This window comes from Sphaeramia orbicularis, chromosome 15, assembly GCF_902148855.1.
Source record: "Sphaeramia orbicularis chromosome 15, fSphaOr1.1, whole genome shotgun sequence".
In the NCBI taxonomy this organism is placed as follows: domain Eukaryota; kingdom Metazoa; phylum Chordata; class Actinopteri; order Kurtiformes; family Apogonidae; genus Sphaeramia; species Sphaeramia orbicularis.
In genome coordinates this window covers 32098865-32122435 of record NC_043971.1, presented here as the reverse complement: position 1 = coordinate 32122435, position 23571 = coordinate 32098865, and the positions used below count along the sequence as shown (strand labels likewise).

Below are 23571 nucleotides of genomic sequence, written 5' to 3'. Positions count from 1 at the left end.
CACTGGGGAAGAATAGTTTCGATATCTCGAGGAAGGACTATATTATAATATATGTCGCATAAATGTTTTTGCATGCTGCATGCACATTTTCTTTGTACTTTATCTTTTTACGGCATTAATCAGTGAATTTCCCCGTTGCGGGATCAATCATATTATCTTCTTATAATTATCTCTTGTCTTTTCATGAGAAAAAAGGTTTGATGTTACTTACTACCAGAGTTGTCAAAATTACAATAAGACCTGAACGCAACCTACTAAGTTAGTTGAACAGATGCCACAATCCAGTCAAATCTTTAATTTAATCAAAGATTTGATTTAATAACAGGCAACAGCATTATTTCATATGGATACATTTTTAAAACTTCATTCTTGTAATATCATGACTTTATTATCAAAACCTGTATTGTATTATGTTTTTTTGTTGTTGTTGTTGTTTTTTATTCTATTTTATTTTCTTTTATTGTAACATGTGGCCTAATACTCATAAGTAAAATCTTTATTGTGTTTTTTTTTTATTATTATTATTATTCTCTTTATTTTGTTGTAACACGTGGCCTAATACTCATGAATAAAATCTTTTTTTGTTTTGTTTTGTTTTTAGGAGTGCAATGAGAATGTGGAGCAGCTGATGGGGAAGTGGGCGGAGCAGTGAAAACTCACAAGGATGTCAGCAGAATAACACAACAGAACAACCCACTTCCTCCTGCTCCCTAAACTATGTCATTTAACATAAAACTCAGAGAAAACTGTCTGGAATAGGGATTCAAACTCTAGTAGGTCGAGTTTTGCTGATAATTATTGTGTGCTTTGTTGTACGCAATGGGAAGCTGGAAAAATCACGTGCGCACTCGACTCCAGCATAGAGACCAAACAGAGAAAGTGCCCTACACTGGGGTCTACACACGGTGTAAGACCTCAGATCACAACCTCAGCCTTTTACTGCCGTTCTGTCTTCACTAAACCGTCGATAAGTCTGACTTCTACTGTTTTTCTTTCAGTGTCTCAAGTTGAAGAGCGTTTTGAAATACGCAAAGAAATTCTGGAAGAGGTCCACTGTAAAAGGTTGGAAATGCAGATAAACCACTTTTGTTTCTTAGATGTACGACCTTTCACGTTTTTCTTTAATTTCTAGTTTAGACAAAGGAGGGGTTGAAGTTGGGAGACACACCAGACTCCTTCACCTCCAGCTGAGAGAGAGTGAACATCTGGCAGAAAAGGTGAGTTCATCTTATTTTTATATCGACTAAAATTTGCTTAGAGGTCTTATTTCTGTCTTTGTGCATAAGAAATCAATCTAAGTGAATCCCCAAAGGAACTTTGTGTTGGTAAATGCAAGTTATGCAAATTTACAGGATTTCAGTTCTGTTGCAACATGTTGATGGTCATATGAACTATGTTTTCAGCTCAAAAATGTCCAATTTCATCACAATTAATGCTATATTTTCATGTCACAAATGGCCAAGTTATATTTGAACTGAATTTACCTGAAAAACAAATATTCTTTTCTTTTAGATTCCCCAATTTTTCTTACAAGATTATATACTACATATCACATGTTTTATTTTTACAGGTTGCGATATGGAGTATGGTGCTGATCCATCCTGCTTATGTTACACCAATACATGCATTAAGAATGTCACACGTCACTTTTTAAATCAACAGTTTTCTAATAATAAGCATTTTTATAAAGAAATAACAATTCTATATTGTTATTTACTCTTTAGTATGATGATAAACTATGCAATAAATAATTATGATACTAGTTTTTGCACAGGGATCATTTGTGGAAACGGTGACATGGCTGCCGAGCATCAGTATGATGGGATCTGTAACAACCATGTCACATCCGTCCACTGCCACATTTTGTGTTTTTGTGTCAGCTGTTATTGTTTTAGATCCACAGTACTAACATTTATGAATAAGAGGAGAATTAGCAATAGTAAGTATGTAAGTTTATTACTAATAAAGTACTGGCACTGACCAGATCATCATGGGTAATGTCATGTCCATACACCAGCAAAAGTTTTCACATACACGTGCTATTCAAAATCCAATATTTCAGAAAATAGAGCTTCCACTGTCAAATAATATCAGTAGTCTGTGCACAAATGTATTAGCATTATTTCAACACAGTTCTATGCATTTCTTACAACTTTTTTTTTTTTTTTTTTGACAAAATGGCCACTCATTTGACCCCCTAAGTAAATTTTAGCCAATATAAATAGTTATATAAATACCACATTTCTTATCTTTCTCTTTATATTTAATTTGTCACTCATTTGTGTTTTTTTTCTATCTGTTTTGCACTTGCTTGTTGTGTGTCACTGCTGTTAACTGAAATTTCCCCATGGTGGGATAAATAAAGCCATATCTTATTTTATATTAAACTATTTATTCATGTAACTACATTAAATAATAATAATAACAATGGGATTGAGATTCCCCAAAGCAACAATGAAGGTTTTAGTCAGTATGGACATAAATGCTTTCTCGTGCAGTCTGTAATTTGTATGTGAGACTGATTGTTTGGGAGATGACCTCTGACGTCGCCACTAAACTGATGAATCCATCCTTTATCTTCATAGTTGTCTCAGACTGTCTCTGACCTGACATCTGTCCTGTATTTGAAAGAAGCTGAACTACAGTACTGGCAGTCACGGTAATAAGTTTTACTTTATAATAACATACACAAACATTTTTATTAGTAGATTTCACAATGTAGCAGTCTCTTCTAAGGGTTTTTCTTGCTCAAAATGAGGTTGAGGTGGTTCCGTCCTGATCGTTCATGCTATCTCAACAACTGGTTAAAGCTTTTTTTTGCAAACTGTATTTTTTTTTCTAATAATTAAGTGATTGAAGATAACACTTAGTGATTTTCAACTCATCCCACATCAGGATGCACTTTTTTTTTTCCCATGGTCAGTAGGTCACAACTCACTTTTCTGGAATTTAAACCAACTAAAGTCATCTGGTAAGCACATTTGTGGCCATAATGGAATTTTTTTGGAAACTTTCCATTCTTAACAATGTTTTCAGTTTGGATGGCTTTATACTCTGATGTGTTAGCTCCTGGGGTCATCATCATTGAAATTAAATCTAGTTTTACCACTCTCAAACTCATATTTGTGCTTCAACATCATTTACAAACACCATCAAAAACATTAGGCAAGAGAAGGCAAATTTATTTGTATAGCACCATTCATACACAAGGCAGTTCAAAGTGCTTTACGAAGACATAGAAACACATAAAATTACATAGGACAATAGCAGAATGAAACATTAAGCAAAAGGAAAGTGCATTAGTGGTCATCTTTCTGTCAGATGTTTCTATTATTTAGACTCATCAACTCATCAACTCCTTCATGTATGTCAAAATAAGTCTTACATGATGATATCTTTTCTTTAATAGACTTTTTTTTTAACCAAACATTCTACTACCTATTCAGACTGCATCCTCTTTTGAGGAGCTGGGTTTAGGAAGACAGCAACAGTTGTTAAAGGTCTAAAAAAAGAAAAGGATCAGTGAAGTAAAGCCTGTATAAGAGAGTTTAAAATCCCCCTTTCTAAAGCAGTGAAGTAAATCGCAAAAAAAAAAAAATCACAGCAATCCCACATCAGTGTTTTGCCATACCTGCTCTCACAAATGACAGAAATTCACTGAAAATGCTTGCTAGACAATAGTCTTTTTCATTGAGAGCCCCACCAGTTGTTTTGTTTTGGTTTTTTTAGACATTATTTTTGCAAAAAATGCTTTTACAGTCACTTCAGTTATATAATGAATGAATAGAATGGCTTCTTAATTTATGACATTATGCAGTTTGATGGCAACCAGTGGGTTTTAAATCATAAAATTGCACTTTAATGCTGTGGTAGAGTCATCTATGACCACTGGACCACATTGATAATGAAGCATGAATCATAGTCTCTGCAGGGCACCAGATGTTTTTCAGTTTTATTGGATGATTACAGAATCTCAAAACACTAATTCTGCAAATAGTGTATTAACAAATGCTAGTGTGCTATTTTTTAATTTGCCAGTACCGCAGGCTGATTAGGTGCAATAAGTCATCATCATTAACTGGCTGTTTCAGTGTCTCCCACTATCGTCAAGAGGCTCTGAGCTTGGCAAAAGACACTCACACCCTGAAGGCGACTCTGTCAGAATATGAGTTCACCTTAGAGTGTCAGTCCAAAGAGTTGGCAGCTCTGCATACAGAGCAGAAAAAACTCAAAGAAGCCCTGGCAGAGGCTTTGGAAGCGAAAGAAGGACTTCTGCAGCGATGGATGAAGGAGAAGAGAGAGGAGGCAGACAGGATGAATGAGTACAACCACACACAGGAAAGGTAGGAAGGGAGGCACGTATGACACATATCTAATAGAACCAGTGTTACTTTGAAGTTAATTGTTTACTCATTTCTATAGGTGGCAACGTTTGATCACACAACTGAAGAAGCACTTGCGTAAAGAAATAGGAAAGCATCAGGTTTCCACGGTGACAAGTGTGACAAAAGAAACGACACCGTCAGAGTAAGAGCAATAAAAACTGTCCTATGAAACCTAACTTTGGAAAAAATTCTGAACAACAGTCAGTGGTGAAAGGAGAATTTTTTTTTTATTCCACTTGAACTGTGCCATTAGTTACACATATGATGTTTGTCAGTTCAACAGGTAATTGTACAAGTCAAGAGAGTCATGTTCATGGCAAAGATAGGGAAGAAATATCTAGTTTTGTGTTAAACAGCTGAATGGACTCCATATGTAATCGCATGTGAGCCAAATCACCAACACCAAAGCAGCCGCTGCCTCGGTATATTTCACCTCAAACTTGGAGAGCAAGGTGAAAAAGCATTAACCCATAAAGACCCACATCTGTTTGGGTCACAACTTCTTTTTTTTTTTTTTTTTTTTTTTTTACTTTTCTCATGGGATTTATCACCATTTATTATAATACTATCCTTTGCATTTTGCTATTTTCTTATATTTAATTTACTAATTATGTTGATGTTCATAAAAGGTCAGGGTAGATTCAAAGGTTATTAGATCAAATCAGAAAAAAATGAAGGAAAAAGTGACTTCTTCAACAAAATATTTCATTAACTGAACATAAAACAATTGTCTCCATCTGTTGTCATGTGTCAAACTACATGGATTTCACTGGTGAATCAATGACGCTGTTTCCATGTTCACTACAGAGCCTCTGAACATCCAAATGGATAATATCCGATGACCATGACAAGATGACAAACTGCATTTTACTTAAATTATTTACGTTTTGATAGAATTAGTGGATCAACAAGTATTCAACGTTGTAGATCAGTAGATGCTTTGGGTCAGTGGTGGATGTTTGGGTCTTTATGGGTTAAAACACTTGAAAATCACTGCATTTCTGATCATGTAGAAGTTGCAGAGACAACTCATGGAGAGAAATGGTTACAGTGATGCCAACTTTAAGACTTTTTGGTGTAGGCTTAATGTTAACGTATCCTCAGACTGTGATAGTTCAACAGTTGTACCAAAAACTGCGACTTTCTAGACTTGTAAAATTATGTTTTAAATTGACAAACATCATTTGTGTAAATGATGCCATAATTTAGAGGGGATCAAAAAAGTACTTGTATCTCATCTTTGACTGTCGTAGTTATTTTGTATGTAGTTGGGTTCCTGGGGCATAACCAGAAGGGGCAGGACCTTTTCTCTTTATACCATGTATTAAAACATAGTAGCTCCGCCTCAGTCAGTAGCTATTTTTAACCTGATTAAAAACATGTCAAAGTAACATTACACAGATGGCACATATTGTACTCTATTCAAACTGATGGTGTTGTTTGTAGTTTTAACTCTGTTTCTCATTTTCAGGGGTCAATAACGGAGCAAAAGCCACACCAGGGAAATTCATACATCAAAACTGTCTTAGATGAACCAAAAGTCTGATACCCACTGAAATCCTGGACAGGCTAGTACAGCACACTGATCACCCACAAGGATCACCTCTGTCAACTTCCAAGTACTTGAAACACAGTTGCATATGTCTGAAACTGGAACAATCCAAAGACAACAAAGGAATTCTTGTCTATTAGTTTTTAATTTCCCTTTAGAGTGAGGTAAATATTCTTAGCTAAATGAGTTCATAAATAACCATGTTTTCTATATGTACTGATTAATTTTTGTTGTTATTTCTTATCTTTACACTTCAATTTTTAACTTAAATGTATTTGCAAAGAAATGTCTAAGTATTTTAATTATCATGGTTTGGTTTTACTATGTTTAACTGTAAAAGGCTGCTCTGGAATTGCAAGTTGTGAAAAATAAAGGTACTAGTGGTCTTATTCTGCCTTTTCTCTAAACCCTGGTTGGTTGGTTGGTTGGTTGGTTGGTTGGTTGGTTGGTTGGTTGGTTGGTTGGTTGGTTGGTTGGTTGGTTGGTTGGTTGGATGGATGGATGGATGGATGGATGGATGGATGGATGGATGGATGGATGATTAGAATAATCACCCCTAAGACTTGGAGACATGGAATAAAAGAAGAAAACACTTTTTAATGTCTTTCAGTCAATGCATTGTTTGTTTCAGACACAGACACAGACAGACAGACAGATAGATAGATAGATTTTTGAATCTGCAGTAGGTTTCATGCCATTCTGGTGACAGATAAAGGTGATCATGTAACCTGGAGGTAATTGGAGACCTCCTTCATAATAGAGAACAAGGGTATGCTCATTACACACTTGAACACACTGAGAAGAACCTAGATTCAGTGGCATTTTGACTGCAAAGGTAAGTTGTTAAGCTTAAAAACTGATCGAAACAGAAATTTTAAGTATACAATATGTGATTAGATATGATTTAATATTCAATAGTAATGCCCTTTGTATAATTTATGGTGTGTTTTCAGGTTTGGTTGATAAGCAGAATGATTTTGTACAAAATTCCTCTTTTTTTTTCCACCCCATCACCCTGGCAAACAGATCACATTTCAAGTTGTTTGTTTGCAACACGTTTCCATAGTCACCAGTGTTTGCATTAGTTGGCAAGTTGCATTGTGTGTGGTGTAGCTTAGACAGTACACAGCAACAAAATCTCAAACTGACAAAATGGTGAAAGGTGGCAAACGATATTCATCAATGAGCAATGATGGGAAATGGGTAAGGACTTCCTTTCTGTTTGGTTTTAGCAATATTTAAAACTGGCGTGTAATGGGCTTTTCTTTCATTTTCTTCTCAGTTTGCTCATTCAGATTCAACAGGGAAAGAATCACAAAGTCGAGAGACTTCTACCAGCACTGGCATCATGCTGACTCAGGTTAAATCATCTTTGCCACAGGCTTTGGAGTTTAGGCGCTATCCTAAATATGAACCCCAAAAGGTATGTGTAAAGATAGTGTAGCATAAGGTGTTCTGCTTGGTTTTTCACAGTGTAGTTATTGTACAGTTCCTTTAGTGTATCTGAGGGATCCTCTGTTGTTCTTATCAAAGCCTTTCAGTGAAATAAACAGATGGTGTATTTATCCAGTTTTACTTCATCACACTTAAAATATGTGTTTTTTGACTTCCCTCACAGGAACCCAGAGACTATCCCTTTTCAAGCCATGACAACAAGCAAGCTTTTAAAGACAACATCTTTGTCTTTACCCATGTGAGTATGAAGAGAACGGTGAGAAGGTTATGTAATCTTCAAACTCAGTACAACTTGAATAACTCAGCATAACTCGAACACAAATTTTAACAGTTAAAAACTTTTCTTCAGGGTGTAGGACGCAGGAAGTGCCTTGATGGCCTGAGCCAGCACAACTCCCACTTCTGCCTGTGCCCTGACGGAGCCGACAGTGGCTCCGGAGAGAAAAGGGCAAACTTCACGATCCACCAGACCGACTACCAGGTGATGCAGGCCGATAATGTTCCAACTAGCAACAGGCGGTTCCCCCGCAACCACCTGCAAAAGTCTGCAGAGGCAGCTTTGGCTCAGGCAGGGGAGCATTTCATGTGGTTTGCACAGCTCTGACCTCTCAGCAACCCTGGAAGTGTTGGCAGATACCCACAGCTCTTCTACATCTAAAGCTCACAGGCAAAAGATGGCATCACTGAGAGGTCAGGTGAGCTTTCAGATAAGCTCAGCTTTTAAATAAAAAAGAAGACTGAATTGCATCCAGAGAAGTATATCTCTTGTTTTGTGTTCTTTGGAGTCTCTAGTTGATCTTCAGAGTTGACCAGTCATCATATGTGGGTGATGTTTCAAAGGTCTGCAAAAGATCCCTCCAACAATCCTTAATGCACTTATGTAGAAAGCTTGGTTTTCTAATGACATTATGCCTATTAATGGAAAGCATTAATCTCAATATTCCTGGTAGTTCTTAGGTTTGCCAGCAGAGGGCAGCATCTCTGCATGATATCAGTTTGGCTTGGAGATTCATCAGCTGTTCTCCAGCCAACTTCCTTGAAAATGTAATAACCAAAACCCCTGTGTAATGTGCAAGCTTTTTGAGAGAAAATCTGGAGGGAAATAATTATATATATATTTTTTAAAAAAGCATCCAGTTATTTTTATTCAATGCATATCAACATGAAAACATTAAATTAGAGCATATGAAATAAATTAAGCTTCATTTGAGTCATATTGTAAGGGTTTGTTTCACCCTTGGGGATGTAAAGGATGTGAGTATATGTACTGTTTCTGCAAAACAAGAAAAGCGTGGGAGCGAATGACGGCGAATACAGCTCAGAGAAAGGCACTTAAGTGAAGAGCATCCCCGGCCACTCTTTCCAATAGCTCATGTTTTCTCCAGAGTATCTTCTGACCAGCTGTGTTCTTTCTTTAAGTACCCGCCAGTGAGATCTTTTTTTTTTTTTCCTCTTCTCACAAGCTTTCTTTTAGCTGAGATAATGAGCTGCAGCACCGACCTTGCAGGACTCTGTTACAGTTTTAAAAGGTGAAGTAGACCTCGCAGTATTTCTATCTCAAGAAGCAAGTCATTCATCTGGAACTGTCACCCTTTGTGATTTCACTTTGTGATTATCTCACAGGTTGCTGCCAGAATCTGATCCCTGGATGCAGGTGTACAATTGATATCATGGGATTTGATATGACCATACCTTTGAAGGGTGTGTGTGTGTGTGTGTAAGGGTGGGGTGGTGGTGGTGATGTGTGTGTGTGTGTGTGTGTGTGTGTGTGTGTGGGGGGGGGGGTTAGAAAAACAGCTGTGAAGTGGGGGGGGGGGGATCTAGGCACGAGTTTTTCCCAGTAAATGATACAGAAGCACAGCTGTTGGAATTTTATGTGTTAAACTCATATCCAAATTAATATAAAAGACTTTTAAAGACTTGCAGTGGTGTGGACAAGAGGGAGAGGTGTTTTCATAAATGGAAAACACCTGTGCTTGTGTTTGACAGTTGGCTCTGTCTGGTCTTGACTGGTTGTCTGGCACATTAGTCTCTGTGGGTGTAGTTTGCAGAAAACACTTTGCTTTGGACTTGCCACAACTTGAACAAATGCTCCACACTGAAGCCACCAACACTATTCTATCAATCAGAGAGACTCATGAGCATAAATGAGAATGAAAATACAGCACAACAACTCTTATGCACCTTTGTCAGCACATATGTGTCACATGTGCCATTTTATGTTTCAGTCAAGTAAGTGCATTCTATGGTGTTGAAGTGAAACTACAAATACACTAATACAGTTGCTCGGTGTAATATCAGACCTTCTCCCAAGGACAAAAGACACATCTCAGTAAACAAGCATTCAACCACCAAAGCCTGGCACTTCATGCATATGAAATCAGACACTTTGAATCCTGCCTCTTTGGTGTTTGTAGGCCCTATAGTCTGGATTCTTACCATTTGCTGTGATTTATTCGCAGGTGCATGTGTCTCTTTGATGTGTTGAGTTGAGAGGTTTTGCACCTGTTAATGAAAAAAAAAGCTTTGAAAACAAGAGGTGGATTTGCCAGACAGTCAAAATAACAGCAATCGGAGGGAGACTTGTGTTGCTATGGTACACCGTGTGTGTATTTTTTTCACAAAAGCTGCTGTGTTGTTTTGACAGACACCGTTGTGTGCATGGAAAACTGTTTTTTTGTTGAGCTAAATTCACTGTGTTTTTTATGTCAGATTTTGGCATGTGTTCTGAAGTTACAAAGTTGTGCATTTTGCATTTTGTCCATTACCTATTTATTAAAGCTGTGACTGGGTAAGAGGGTTGCCATGGAGACACAGTGGTTAAATTATATAGCATTGAATATGTTTTCTGTTTATTCTTCTGCCAGATATAACTAATGTCTAGCACTTGAAGTTTCTTTAGATTTATTTTGGAGTTAGTCATTACACATTTCAGTTTCTTTTCAGTAATGTGTCAAGTGCTGTGTTTGTTCAAATCTAGCATTTTATAGTTTGTTTGTTTTTTTTAACACATTTAACATCATTTTACAGCAGCAGCAGCCAGAGCTATTCCATTGTGTACATTGACAATATGTCTCCTCAGATCATTTTTATAGGGTTTTAGCAATCTGACTTTAGTGCAGTTATCTGACTAGGTATTTTAGAATTACAGTATATATATTTTTTCATTGCTAATACTTTTTACTTATGGGTGAGAAAAAGCAATATATAGATAGTTCAGCAAAAAAAAACCACCACATGGATTTAGCTCAGTAAATAGTTCAGATTCTTCCATTTGATAATTACTGCAGTGATAAATACAGTCGTGGAAAAAATTATTAAACCACCCTTGTTTTCTTCATTTTCTTGTTCATTTTAATGCCTGGTACAACTAAAGGTACATTTATTTGGACAAATATGATGATAACAGCAAAAATAGCTCATAAGAGTTGAATTTCAGAGCTGATCTCTAGCCATTTCCTATGTTTTCTTGATAATAACCAAAATCACTTAAGTTCTTACATCAGTAGCTATGGCATTGTACTGACAAAAACAGTGCTTTTAGGCATTCCATGTCTTCTTTTCTATCTGTTTTAGTCACAGGATATACACAGGAGTTAGTTCTTGATAGCATAACCATTGTTTTTGATGGTCTAATAATTTTTTCCATGAATGTATGTTTCACCCACAACATGTTCTTTAACCCTAGATGCAGTGAGAAGCTTCTCTTTTCTTAAGCAACCATTGATAGAGAGCATAAAGATTGGGCTGTGGATCGATGGACAAAGGTCATGTGGTCTGATGAGTCCAGATTGACTCGTCCAAAGTGACAGGTCATCAGGGTGAGAAGAGAGGTGGATGATTCAGTTGGTCAGGTCTAGGTTCAGCAATGTTATATGTCCAGAAAATGAGGTCAGATGTCTACCTGAATATACTGAATGACTACGTTTTGCCATCAGTTGAGTTTTTTCTTCTCTCATGGTACAGGCATGTTCTAAGATAACAATACCAGGATTTATCAGTGGCGCAGGGAGGATGAGACATAATTTTCTCACATGGATTTGCCACCACAGATCTGTCCAGATCTGAGCATCATTAAGAAAGTTGGAGATGTGCTGGAGAAGACTTAATGCAGTGGTTCGACTCTTCCATCATCAATACAAGATCTTAGCAAAAATGAAACCAACTCTGGATGGAAATAAGTGTTGTGACATTTTTAAAGATAAGATAAGATATGCCTTTATTAGTCCCATAAGGAGAAATTCCAGATTTATTGTGACATTGCTTAAGCATTGTGTGAGGTGCACAATGCCACAATGAATTTGTCCTGTAATTAAAGCAAAAGGAAAGATGATCTTTATTAAAAAAAAAAAAAAGCATTAAAAATACTTGAAAGAAAACCCTTATCTCACCACCATTGTCATATTCTGAAAAAAAAAAGAAGTTACTGAACTTCCAAAACATGATTAATCTAAACTCAGCCTGTCTTATATACAGGGTGACCCAAAAAAACGGGAATTTGTGAAGTGCGTATTGGCAGACATGAGTAAGTGGCAGCACTGCGAGACAGTGACCTTGATCAAGTAAACACACCCCCATTTTAGTAACCATTGGCGGCTGTGCAAGAATTGTTCGGTAACCGTGTGATCTCAAGATTCGGTAACGTTCCCTGGCCCCCTAGATCGGCAGATTTGTCCGTTTGTGATTTTTTCTTGTGGGGCTATCTCAAGAGTAAAGTGTACACGACTCGACCAAGAACTCTGGATGAGTTAAAACAGAGAATTCAGGATGAAATTCACAGTATCCCAGCTGAGATGTTGCAGCGGTCAATGAGGAATCTCAACAGCAGATTTCAAGAATGCATTCGTACAGGAGGACGCCATCTACAGGAAGTAATTTTTAAAAATTGAAAATTCTGTCATTGTTTCTTAAATGGCATGTTTTAAGGTTTCAATTACTATGAATAAAATATTTTTCTTCCATCACTCTAGGTTTTATTGGATTGTTAAAAAGTTCCCGTTTTTTTGTGTCACCCTGTACAAGGTACTAGATTCTTTAGCTCCTCCTCTGTTGAGGGAATTAATTAATAAATGACTCAATAATCTACACAGGACAACAAGAGCCACCAGCAGAGGTGACCTGGTGATACCCCATAGGCGCTACATTTGGTCAGACTGTTCTGTCTTGTAGAACAGATCACCATCAACTCTGAGAGAATGTCCCGCATACAACTCTTTTAAAGCTTGGATGAAAAACTGACTTCGGTCAAATCAGAACTGCACCCACACATAACACAGTGACTTGGATCTAAGTTAGCTGTGTGTATGAGCTCAGTAGTGTGATCGGTGTTGTGTGTACAGACTGACGTTAGGATGTGCTGATGTGTGAATAGCTGAATATGTCTTTGATAATGATAGATGTGATGTGTACAGATTTAGATGTGTTTATTTTGTCTTAGATAATGTGCGATAGCTGGTCTACGCATGAATTCTGGTGCAACAATGTGGAAAGTATTGTGTATAGTGTAAATAATATGTGCATGGTTGAAATATCTGGCTATTGTGTACAATTTTATAGTTGTTTGTGCTTTTAGTATTTTTTTATGGAACATCTTCTGTGGGACAACGGATGGAAACTAGGCTTTGGCTAAAATCTGGAGTGCTTACATTCCTGTGAAATCATGTATGTTCATTAATACTCGCTGTCCCATTCAAATACATAAAAATTAAGTTGAAATCCTACAAGGAATTTAGACCGTCATGTTGATAACACTGGGTTACAAAAATGTTTTTTGCAAGTTGTCTAGGTTTTTTCAACTGAATTAGGACCATTTTGCACCGCTAAATCCAAAAATGACATCTGTTTTTCTCAATCAGGTCAGGTTTTTTTGCTAATTTGATTTTGAAAAATTTGATCTTCTCACAAAATTGATTACATTTTTGTGACTTTATCAGTTGATTGTTTATATAGTTCTCACCCAAAATAGGTTTTAAGAGAAAAAAAAATCATTTTCTAACAGGATTCCTGTTAGGTACAATGGTGTATTCACCACAGATGTAGCAGAATACGTCAGGCTTATTTTTGCAAGATCTTCTAGTCGAAGCCATTTCATTCACCTGTAATATAAAAAAAAAACATTAATCATAAATTGGCAAAAGTAAAATCTTCAGAACTCGTTTATTGCAAGAAATATGAAAGAATTTTGTATCATATGATGTGAAAATGCCCATAAATGTAAGCAAAAATGTTAAAAAGCCAATATGTAGCATAGTTCAGAAAGTTGACCTGATTGAGCAAAATGAATGCGATTTTTGGATTCAGCACACCAAAATTATCCTAAATCAGCTCAAAAAACTTAAACAATAAATTTGTTGTTGACCAGTGTAATGAACACAGTTAATAATATGTTACCTTATATTACAGGTGCATACAAAGTACATCCATTTCAAACACAAAGTTTATCCATTCTGCAAGTTAAAACTACCTTATTTCCTCCCTTCTTCCCATTTGCTATCAGTCATTGTATTTGCAGCACTTCCAATTCCCTGGTAGTCTTATTATTTGGACAGACAGTTGGTTACTTTCACTTGGCAGCACAGTGGCCCTTGTTTCTGTAATGGTGAGGGGCCCTCCAGAGTCTGAGGGTGGTGATAAAGGTGGCAGGCTATCTCATTTCCACAGAGGACAAGATAACATCCTGAGAACATTCCCATCATTCGAAGAGTTTGTTCTGTGGAGATAAGAGCTCCCCTGCTAAACCTCAGCTATGAAGCTCTGTGTGTGTTTATGTGTGTGTGTGTGTGTGTGTGTGTGTGTGTGTTTATGTTTCTTTTCACTGTACATATGTGTTTAAACTACACTGGAGTCTTTCCTGCTATAATGTCCAGGCCTGCCACCCATACTCCAGCTGAAATGGGGCCACTGGACTGGATCATGGCATTGAACATCACCGTTGTCTCCAAAGATCAGACCTATCCTTGCGCTAAGTCATATTCCTTCATGTATTTTTCAAACCTCCAACACAGTTTGCATGCTAATTTGTATGTAGGTGGTGAGTAAAATTATATTAGGCTTGTTGTAAACAAAGACCTACAAGCTGCAGTGTGTTCAAGTATCCCACCTGAGAGAACACTGAAAAATAGGTTATACAAGGATGGATAGATTTATTATGCATAGTTAATGTGAAGAAAATCTAATTCTAGACTATGTCATTTTGTACGAATAGGGCTGAAGCAGGAAGCAGAATTGCTTTGGTTACGGGAAATGTCCTCTTTGTAGGATGTCTTTAATGTTGGAGAGTCCGTGGAATTTGAAGCACAGTCAGTCTTTTAGCCTCGTGATCCTGGTTTTGTTTGGTTATAAGACAGTCCTTGGCATTTGATAACTTATCTTATACTCAGAAACATACTTTTTTTAGCTTCAACTAGTGCCTCAGTTTGACTTCACACATCACAACTGTGTTACCAAGTATTTCATCACTACTTAGGAAGCTCCACCTCTTTGTTACATCCACACTGCTCCTTCATAACCTCAACATCATAGAATTCTAATCTCTTTAGATACAATGATAAAGCGATCCACATGTGGAGATGAGAAGTGGCAATACTCATCCTGTATCCTCTGTATTTATACTGTCAAAAATCATTTCAGAAATCAAGATGAAGTTACCTGCAAGTTTACAATTTACGACTGAGACAGACACTTTCTACAGTTATGACTTGCTGTTAATTACCTCTCGTCATCTCAATTACCGACTCTATGTATAGTTTTGGTTTGGAAACTGTTTGAACACCACATATAACTATCCACAGTATTCTACATTCTGCTGTAGGAGTGTGCAAAAAACACCCAGAGGCCTCAAAACAACTCTAATTATCTGATTTCACACATAGTCTCCAGTCAAATAAATGTTAGAAGTAAATCTGCCTCATTTACATTCTAGTGGAGGCATAAATCTGAGGAAATAAGGTATCCAAGTGTCTTCCAGAGTCGGCTATGAATGTGTCAGAGGCCTTAATGCAGTGGAACATAATTACAGCAGATGTGAGTGCAGTGAGAGTGGTATTGTCTGGGTTTTGAATCATATTTTGCCATCTCAAAGGCAATGTTAAAAGACATTCTCTCCCGCTGTATGTGCACTTAGTGGAGGAGGTACACAGCACATACAGCACAATGACATACTTTAACAATCTGACATTATTATAAAATGTAAATTACACACCCATGAGCTGCTCATTACAATATCCCATATGTAGTTCTGTGTCACAGTTTGTAATGCTCTCGGGTTCTGAACATGATCTTCACTTTTGTGATTCTGCTAATTTAAGTGTTTTGTTAATGTGAAATTACTTTGAGTACTTTTCACTTTTCAAAAAAGAGCAAAGATGTAAATTTTTTGCCATCAGTCTAATGAAAAACTTTGATGGTTCACTGTGATTCATTTAAGAATCACTCATGTTGATTTATCAAATAAAACATGGATGGGCTGATGTGGATGAATGCTGAACAAAGACTGTGGTGGTTTATTTTGATATTATAGATGTTAAAGAAAAGAGCTGAGGGTTATATATGTTACAGCAGGTACAAGTACAAGGATATGCTATGCAATAAGGTGATTTAAGCATGAGACACTGATTCAAGGTTGCAGTGAAATATTCATTCAAATGAGGTAAAGAGTGGAGCAGCATAAGAATAACCCGTCTTTAAAGATTAACATAACCCTTGGAGGTGTTATTGTATCCCCGTAACCAAGTCAAGACTTCAGCAGGTGCAGTAACTCCCTCTCTGTGAGTTACTGCATTAAGTCCCTCAAATTTAGTAGCACAATCATGAGCCTCCCGTTCACTCTCTGGAGTAGAAGAATCGCTTTGCATTTTAAAAAGGTCAAACACTCAGATCTCTGCCAGGAGGAATTGAGGGAAGAAATAATGTCTGTCTGCAGAAATATGCAGTCACACACTACTGATCCTCTCAAATACCCACTGTACAGTGAAGAGATTAGAGAGGTGTGTGTTGCCTGTCATCCTTTAGCGCCTCGTGTATAAACAAAAGCAAATCATGATATTAAACCACAATGTTGCTAATGTTTTAATCTGCGGCATTACATTAATTTAGTACAACTGCAATTCTGCAAGTGCAACAGAACATTGTGCATAGGCAAATAGATTCTTTGCATATAGATTGTGGACAGTGTGCTGCCCTAACAGGGAACATAATTCAAGGTAAGTGCTGTACTTAGAAAATACATTTTTGTAGGATTCAATTTGGAATATAACATTTCATCTCTCTTATGTATGGCAGCTGAATTTAGGCTGCCAATGAATGTGAATTATTTGCTTTATCATAGCTAAATGCCACTTTTCATTGTTCCAGAATATATTAACTTGGCCATTCATCATTTTGACAACAAGGTCCAATTTATTGCTCAATGTCTTTAATGTTACTTAACTGATTTTGAGAAAAACGAATCATACACCTGGAGGTATGAGAGTTTCCTCAAATAAAATCTGTGTCTGTTATTCCCTGTTCATCTCAAGCATATGCTTCAGTTGGTTGCTTTCTGTTGGCTTGTGTTGATCAAAAGAGTGTTTGGGTTCATTCCCGGTAGTTACATTGTGCTGAAGACAAAATGACCACAGGGAGAGATGCTCTCAGGACAGGGCCAAGAGCCCTCAGGCCCAAGACCACACACAGATTGTACACTGCAAAGGCAGAGCGATGCAGCATGGAAGGTATGTAAATGATTTATCTAGTCTTTGCAGGGATTTTCTTTTCATTCTCCCTCTGCATTTGAAAAACAATTAAACAAGAGGAGTTGTGAAAGTATGAAGGGACTGAAGTGACCAGGAAATCCAAAGATGCCGTCTGCCATCTGTGGCATTTTACATACGCGCTGTGCATGTTTGTATTTTGAATGGAGACTTCACATCCATTCATGTGCAGAGACTGGAATGTAAGAAAAAGAAAATACATTACATATTTTAAGCACAGCTGCAGTAGCTATCTATCTATCTGTCTATCTATCTATCTATCTATCTATCTATCTATCTATCTATCTATCTATCTATCTATCTATCTATCTATCTATCTATCTATCTGTCTGTCTGTCTGTCTGTCTGTCTGTCTGTCTGTCTGAAACAAACAATGCATTGACTGAAAGATATTAAAAAGTGTTTTCTTCTTTTATTCCATATCTCCAAGTCTTAGGGGTGATTATTGTAATCATTCACAGAGCAGAACTTGATTTTAATACATTCACACATATTACACATTACATTACTTTACTCTGAATGATGGTCTTATTGTGCATTTAGAATGTTTGTGTAGCGTGTTGATGTAAGACAATATATAAGAAACAGTTTTAAAGTATTAGATACCATATGGATTTAATACAATATGGGGGTTCCTACATCATACTGCAAAGACATCTTGCTCCCCATTATGTACAATTTCTTTGATCCATTATTATAGCATTAGTTTTAATCAATATAGGCTTGTTTTAATCGATGTTCTGACTGAATGAATCATTTGGAGCCATATATTCTTCTTGTGTGACACTATCTATCTATCTATCTATCTATCTATCTATCTATCTATCTATCTATCTATCTATCTATCTATCTATCTATCTATCTATCTATCAAAACTTCCATCAGTACAGTAAAATATTAGGATTTAGACAAAAAGAATAATACGAGCACAAGTAACTTTATTTTTCACAACTTCTACTGTTGAACATAGTATCTATGTCCACCTAAAGATTTCTCTCTGGAATGTATCTCACAATATTGTTTACCTATTAACTGATGCATTTCTTAATGTAGATATATTTCCTTAAAATGTGATAATGTCTAATTAATCCATCCATCAGTTTCCATTAAAACCTACTATTAAGTCTTATATATATAAAAATAGAAGATATAAACTAATTATAATATAATTAGCTTACAAATGTAGCATCTATTATTTTGTTGGCAGCCTTTCAAGGCCTGTGTCTGTTTGTTAGTTACTACCTTTTTTTTTTTCTTTTTTTGACATATCAGCCTGCTTATATTAGATACATTTTCTAAAAGATAAACAGGGATTGTGTGCGTAACATTGGCCAAGAGTTGAGTCATGAGAAAGAAAAAGAAAAGACATTTCCGAATCATAAATCGTCTTTCTCGAAAATTCCCACTGTCCCATCAGTAGCAACTGCAAGAAGTGTCTCTTATGTGTGTGTGTGTGTCCGCGTGAGTGTGTTCTCGCGGGTTGTTGTGTGAGTGTACGTGTGAGCGCGAGCCGGAGGAGCGTGCGCGTTTGTGTGTGTGAGTGAAGTGGGCAAAGGCTCCGCCTCACTCAAAAAAGCGAGAGAAAAAAAGGGAAAAGCAAACTGATACACACCTCTCAATTCTGGCAGGAGGAAAAGAATAGGAGTGTTTATGAAGCGTATAAGTAAACAGCAGGATAACCAGGCACACCGAGAGCCGAGGCGACTTCCCCCGTTTAAACCGACACCGGGCACCGTCCCTCGGCACCGGAGCTTGTCCCGTTGCGTTCAGGATTAAGTTTTTTTTTATGTCATCTAAAGGTGGATCATTATCTAAATCCGAGATAACAAGCGAATTTGCAATGCGTAGCCTGCGATGCTATTTCTGGAGCCCCCAAAGCCGACGTTTGAACTCTGAGTAAACATCCAGTCGAGGTAGGACTCAAGATTATTGCAAAGGTGGTGTAAAATATGTCAGTGTGCTCCACGGGGGTATAGTTTGAGAGCTATACTCGCATCGCTGTCCATGTGTCCCTGCGCCATCAGCAAGGAGGGACAAGGGAGGGTGGGAGTAGTGTTAGGAAGACATTAGCCTGTACTCCACTCCACTCCACACAGACTGATGTGGGAATATAGCCTTTATTAACTTTCAAATGAGCTGGGCCGTTCTAATGATGAACATATTCAAGATCCAATTAACATTTGGTGAAATTATGAGTGTGTTTTCATGCTGTTACATTTATCTTTATAGAAATACCACTGAGGAGGCTACTCCAAAGTGCCTGATTGAAAAAAAAAAAAAAAAGTTTGAGTAAAGTGTGTGTGGCATTTGTACCAAGCAAATCCAGTCTGAACTCCTCTTGTCATCCATACCCCTCTAATTAATGAGTGTTTAATTAGTGGCCCAGTCAGATTTCCATATGAGCACCTGCACTGTTTTTAAGCAGCAAGACATAGGCTCATTATTTCACAGTTTTGACAAGCTGAGAATGGGCAATGCTTTTGTAAACGGCACTTTTTTCACTTCAGTGTGTGTTTTTTTTCTTTTTTTTTTCTTTACTGCATTTGGAGGCTCCAGTGGAAGAAAGCTTCAAGTGGAGGAGGAGGAGGAGGAGGAAGAGGTGGAGGAGGGCGGCTCTATTGTCTGGCCAGTGAAGGGGTGGGGATTGAGGCTGTATGCAGATGTGCTGCTGGCAACGGACATCTGCTCTCCCCCTGTGGGCATTGTCACAACAGGCAGGGGAACTTAGTGAGGAGCCTGGCCGCAAGAGAAAAGGCCTTTTGTTGATGATATGCAGGCAGGCCTTACTTTCGTAAATGTTTGCTTATGGAACTCCACTTTCACCAGAATGTCTAAACACCTCTTTGAATAAGTGATTAAGATTATGTAGTAATCCTGCTGCCACTGTCTTATCCCATCAGCTTCTCACACGATCCAACTCCTCTAATTTGACACCGTTTCTTTCTCTGATTTATATTTCACCACCTGCAGCACTACCCTCCCTGCTTGCCTCTCCCAATCACTCCCCTCATCTGCCATCGTCAACTCCCCCGGGGATGAACTTCCTCTCGTGTCTTTGTGGCCTGCATGTGTTCGGATATGAAAGCTTGCATTGGCCTCCCAAGGAAAAAAAAAAAAAAATAAGCATCACAGGCAGCATCACAATGTACATGGCAGCTCCTATCAGGCTGCTTGATTTATCACTACCGAAGGAAAATGCCAAGAAAATGCAAAACCACCGCTTTAATATTTATGGTGCCGCGTACCGAGCTGGTGTTTGATAGTAGCTATCAGTGTTGACGTGCATGTGTGTGTTTGTATTGGAAATCAGGAGTCTCATTTGCCTCAACACATATTCCCTGGTGACTGGTGGAGTCAGTGTACTGTGATTACGAACATGATTTGTGCTTGTAGAGTGCACTGTTGTACATGGCTGATCTGCTGTGAAACATGCTTGCATAGAGACTCATTTGTGTGTTTCTGCTGTATTATAACACACCGGATAGCAGGGGAGCAGGCAGGGAAGCAAGTGCACCGATGCAGGGAGAGATGATAGCTTTTGAAAGCACAGGTGTTGTCTCTCACTTTGCTCACCACCAGCTTGTTATATGCATGTGGTTTGGACAGGGAGTCAGGTTGTTTATTGCATTGCTGTCATGTCCTACTTTTTCTCATTTTTTAGTAGAAACCTTTCAAATAGACTGTACATTATGTCTTGGCAGAATTTGACATAATTCAGTTACAAAACAGGAATACCATGAAGAACTGAGACAGAAAAAAACAATGAATGAATGTATTGACTGCCTGTTTTGAAGTCTCAGAAGCAAAGCAGTTACAATTGGTTAATCATATTCTCAGAGCCTAATACTCCATTTAACACCATAATTTGGACGCTGCTGAAATAGCTCTTGTGAACTCTACTGAGAATTCCCATAATGGCCGGGCCGCTAACGGCTTCTAAAAGTTCCCATAGGAGTTGGTTTGAGAGGATTTTACTGTCATGTGAGTGTGCTATGCATTGTGGAGGAGAGGTAATGGGTGTGAAATTACACTGTGCCATCTGCAGGAGGCTGAGAATGTACAGCCTTATGTCATGCAGATATATCGCTTTGCAAAATCACAGACTGAGAGGTATGTAGGGTTTTTACTTAAGGCCTATTGTCAAGTTTGTCACTTGATATAAAATAAAACAATTATCCAGTGTAGCCTTTTTAGTTTTTCCTCAGGCTCATTATAGAAATGTCAGTGTAAACCATATATCTTCAACATATCGTTAGATGTCCTTATTGTTGACAACAAACTGGTTAGTGCGACTTGCAAAAGGAGACATGTTTGAGGCACTACAAAGCAAAGGGAACAGTTGCACATTCGCTGCTCTGTGGACAACTGCTGTAGTGTTTCTCATGCTGTGCACTAATAGTTCAGTCTGAGAAGAAAACAAGTCAGAATCTACCTTGTGTTTTGCGTAATTGATGCACTTTACTACATTTCCGCACCTGTTTTGGTCTTGTCATGTTCTGTTGTGTCTCTCAGTTGTTTCTTAGTCAGTGGTTTGGCGGGTGTGGGGTATAGTTTTTGTGGAGAGAGGATGTGGACTCCACCAGACAGCAGCAGGTGTCTGATTTTCTGCACAGATAAGGCCTGTTTGCCCAGTCTGCTAAAACACACTGGATGCTCTTAAGTTTGTGTGTGTGTCTACCATAGATACTGTACGATGTGGAGAAAAAAAAAAGGAAAAAAAATCTTCCGTTGTTTGCTCCAAGTGCTGTATAAAGTCACATTTTATTACTGCTCTAAACTAGTGCAGCTCTGCAAGCTCCAAGCTCTGCCAATTCAAAAGAATGTATTTTATCATCATTCTCTGGTCTGCTCGTGTAGCAGCCAGAAAACAAGTGAATTATAGTTCACTGCTGTATTTAAAAACATTAAGTTTGTAATTGAGATAATCAAACACAACAATGCATGATAAACTTCGAATGCTGTTGCCAAATTCTAAGTTTCACTTCCAAAGTGATAAACTGCTACATTTTCAGTGCTTGTTTTGTCCGTCCAGTCCAAAAACAACAGTTACAATGGCTTCATTACAAAAAGAAACATTTTTCTTATTTAAGAGCTAAAATTGGCCAATGTTAAAATAAATTTCAGCCCTAATGTTGATGTTAAAAATTAAATGAAGCAGAACTTATTAGAGTAATTTATACATAATTAATGAAAGTCCTTAAATAACTACAGCCCACAGTATACAGAGTGTGGACACAGTATCTTTAAGCATTTCTTTAAATAATTAACTCATTGTATCAGCAGTGGGTACAGTGCAGGATGTTTACTGTTCTCTGTATTTATGACGATGGGAGTTCGCTCACACCACTTCGCTATCTAATAGCCTCCCACCAGGTGTAAACCAGCCCACTGTGGAGTCCCTGCTCCTCATTAATGACTAGCCATTTTCCTCCAAAGAAATCCTAATTGCTCTCAACTGCATGCATGGACGAAATGCCCGAGATGGATGGAGTGGGGAGGGGAAGGATGAGTATGGATGAAGGGGTGTAGTTTGGAGATGAAGATCTAATAGGGATGTAATACACAGTCTTTCCAATGTGGCGAAGTGTGTGTATGTTTGCCAACAGCAAAAAAAGAGTTGATCTTCTCCTTCTCACCTTCCTTCCTTTGTTTGGCATAGCAAGAGCTTTAAACACCTGCCATTAACTTTCATGCAAACCACAGAGGATTAGGAATGAATAGCGGCACCGTCTTCCAAATCTGTGCGTACGTGCACGCTCACGTTTGTGTCTGTGTGTCAGTTTTGCAGGAACTAGCAAAAGACAAAGCACCATCTGCACGCAGCAGGCTGTCCTGACTGCCTGCTCTTCTAGCTGGGACAGAGAAGAGGCTTTCTGTGAGCATTGTTATGAAACTGGCTCTACTGCTGTTGCTGCTGCTGCTGCTGCTGCTGGTGTTGCTGCTACACTGGTTGTTAATGCTGACAGCTAATAATGTCCTCCTGGATGACTGTGGCTTGCTGGAGCCAGAGAGTAGAGACAGAGACTAATGAAGAGAGGCAGGAAGTGAAGGAGAAAGAAAGACAGCAGCAGATAGAGAGGAAGATAGCAGTGAGGTGTGCGGCTGTCTCTGTCCAGGGCTGGTGAAGTTTTCTAAAGAGGATTACACACATACACAGAGTGAAAATACAGCCACATGTATTGTGTTTTATTTCCTCTTTTTCTTGTTCCTTCCTTCCTTACTACCCGCTTTCTCCTGTCTCAGCGTCTCAGGAGAGAGGTGGCAGGAGGAGGAGGAGGAGGAGGAGGAAGGGTTTCATTGTGTCTCGGCAGAGCCCCCTATTCCAGTCCAGCTGACATAGACTTGTGTCAGGAGGATCCATCCTGCTGATGTTAGGGAAGCAGTAAAGTGAAAGAGATGTCTAAAATGCTGAAGTGGGCCCTGGCCAGTG

At 38.1% G+C, this 23571-nt stretch overlaps 2 protein-coding genes across 3 annotated transcripts; both read left to right on the top strand.

The window, feature by feature from the left end:
• The first annotated feature begins 674 nt into the window (after positions 1-674).
• LOC115433792 (autophagy-related protein 16-1) lies at positions 675-12275 on the top strand. Of its 2 annotated transcripts, XR_003937423.1 has the most exons (8): positions 675-907; positions 999-1062; positions 1133-1217; positions 2586-2659; positions 4092-4343; positions 4423-4527; positions 5857-6166; positions 12265-12275. XR_003937423.1 is itself a non-coding variant. In XM_030155296.1 (7 exons), exons 1-7 carry the CDS (start codon positions 820-822, stop codon positions 5864-5866), a joined length of 678 nt encoding a protein of 225 aa, XP_030011156.1. In that variant the 5' UTR covers positions 675-819; the 3' UTR covers positions 5867-6317. The 2 variants fall into 2 exon arrangements, 1 of the variants encoding a protein (XP_030011156.1); XM_030155296.1 differs by lacking the exon at positions 12265-12275 and having other exon boundaries at positions 5857-6317.
• tex36 (testis expressed 36) lies at positions 6617-7996 on the top strand. The gene is made up of 4 exons (XM_030156654.1): positions 6617-7140; positions 7220-7360; positions 7556-7630; positions 7742-7996. Exons 1-4 carry the CDS (start codon positions 7090-7092, stop codon positions 7994-7996), a joined length of 522 nt encoding a protein of 173 aa, XP_030012514.1. The 5' UTR covers positions 6617-7089.
• Positions 12276-23571: the final 11296 nt, after the last annotated feature.

Coding starts and splice junctions, on each gene's coding strand:
- LOC115433792 (XM_030155296.1), top strand. CDS start 820: ATGGGAAGCTGGAAAAATCACGTGCGCACTCGACTCCAGCATAGAGAC. Junction 908..998: donor CACTGGGGTCTACACACGGT/GTAAGACCTCAG, acceptor TTTTTCTTTCAG/TGTCTCAAGTTGAAGAGCGT. Junction 1,063..1,132: donor GAAGAGGTCCACTGTAAAAG/GTTGGAAATGCA, acceptor TTTAATTTCTAG/TTTAGACAAAGGAGGGGTTG.
- tex36 (XM_030156654.1), top strand. CDS start 7,090: ATGGTGAAAGGTGGCAAACGATATTCATCAATGAGCAATGATGGGAAA. Junction 7,141..7,219: donor TGAGCAATGATGGGAAATGG/GTAAGGACTTCC, acceptor TTTTCTTCTCAG/TTTGCTCATTCAGATTCAAC. Junction 7,361..7,555: donor CTAAATATGAACCCCAAAAG/GTATGTGTAAAG, acceptor CTTCCCTCACAG/GAACCCAGAGACTATCCCTT.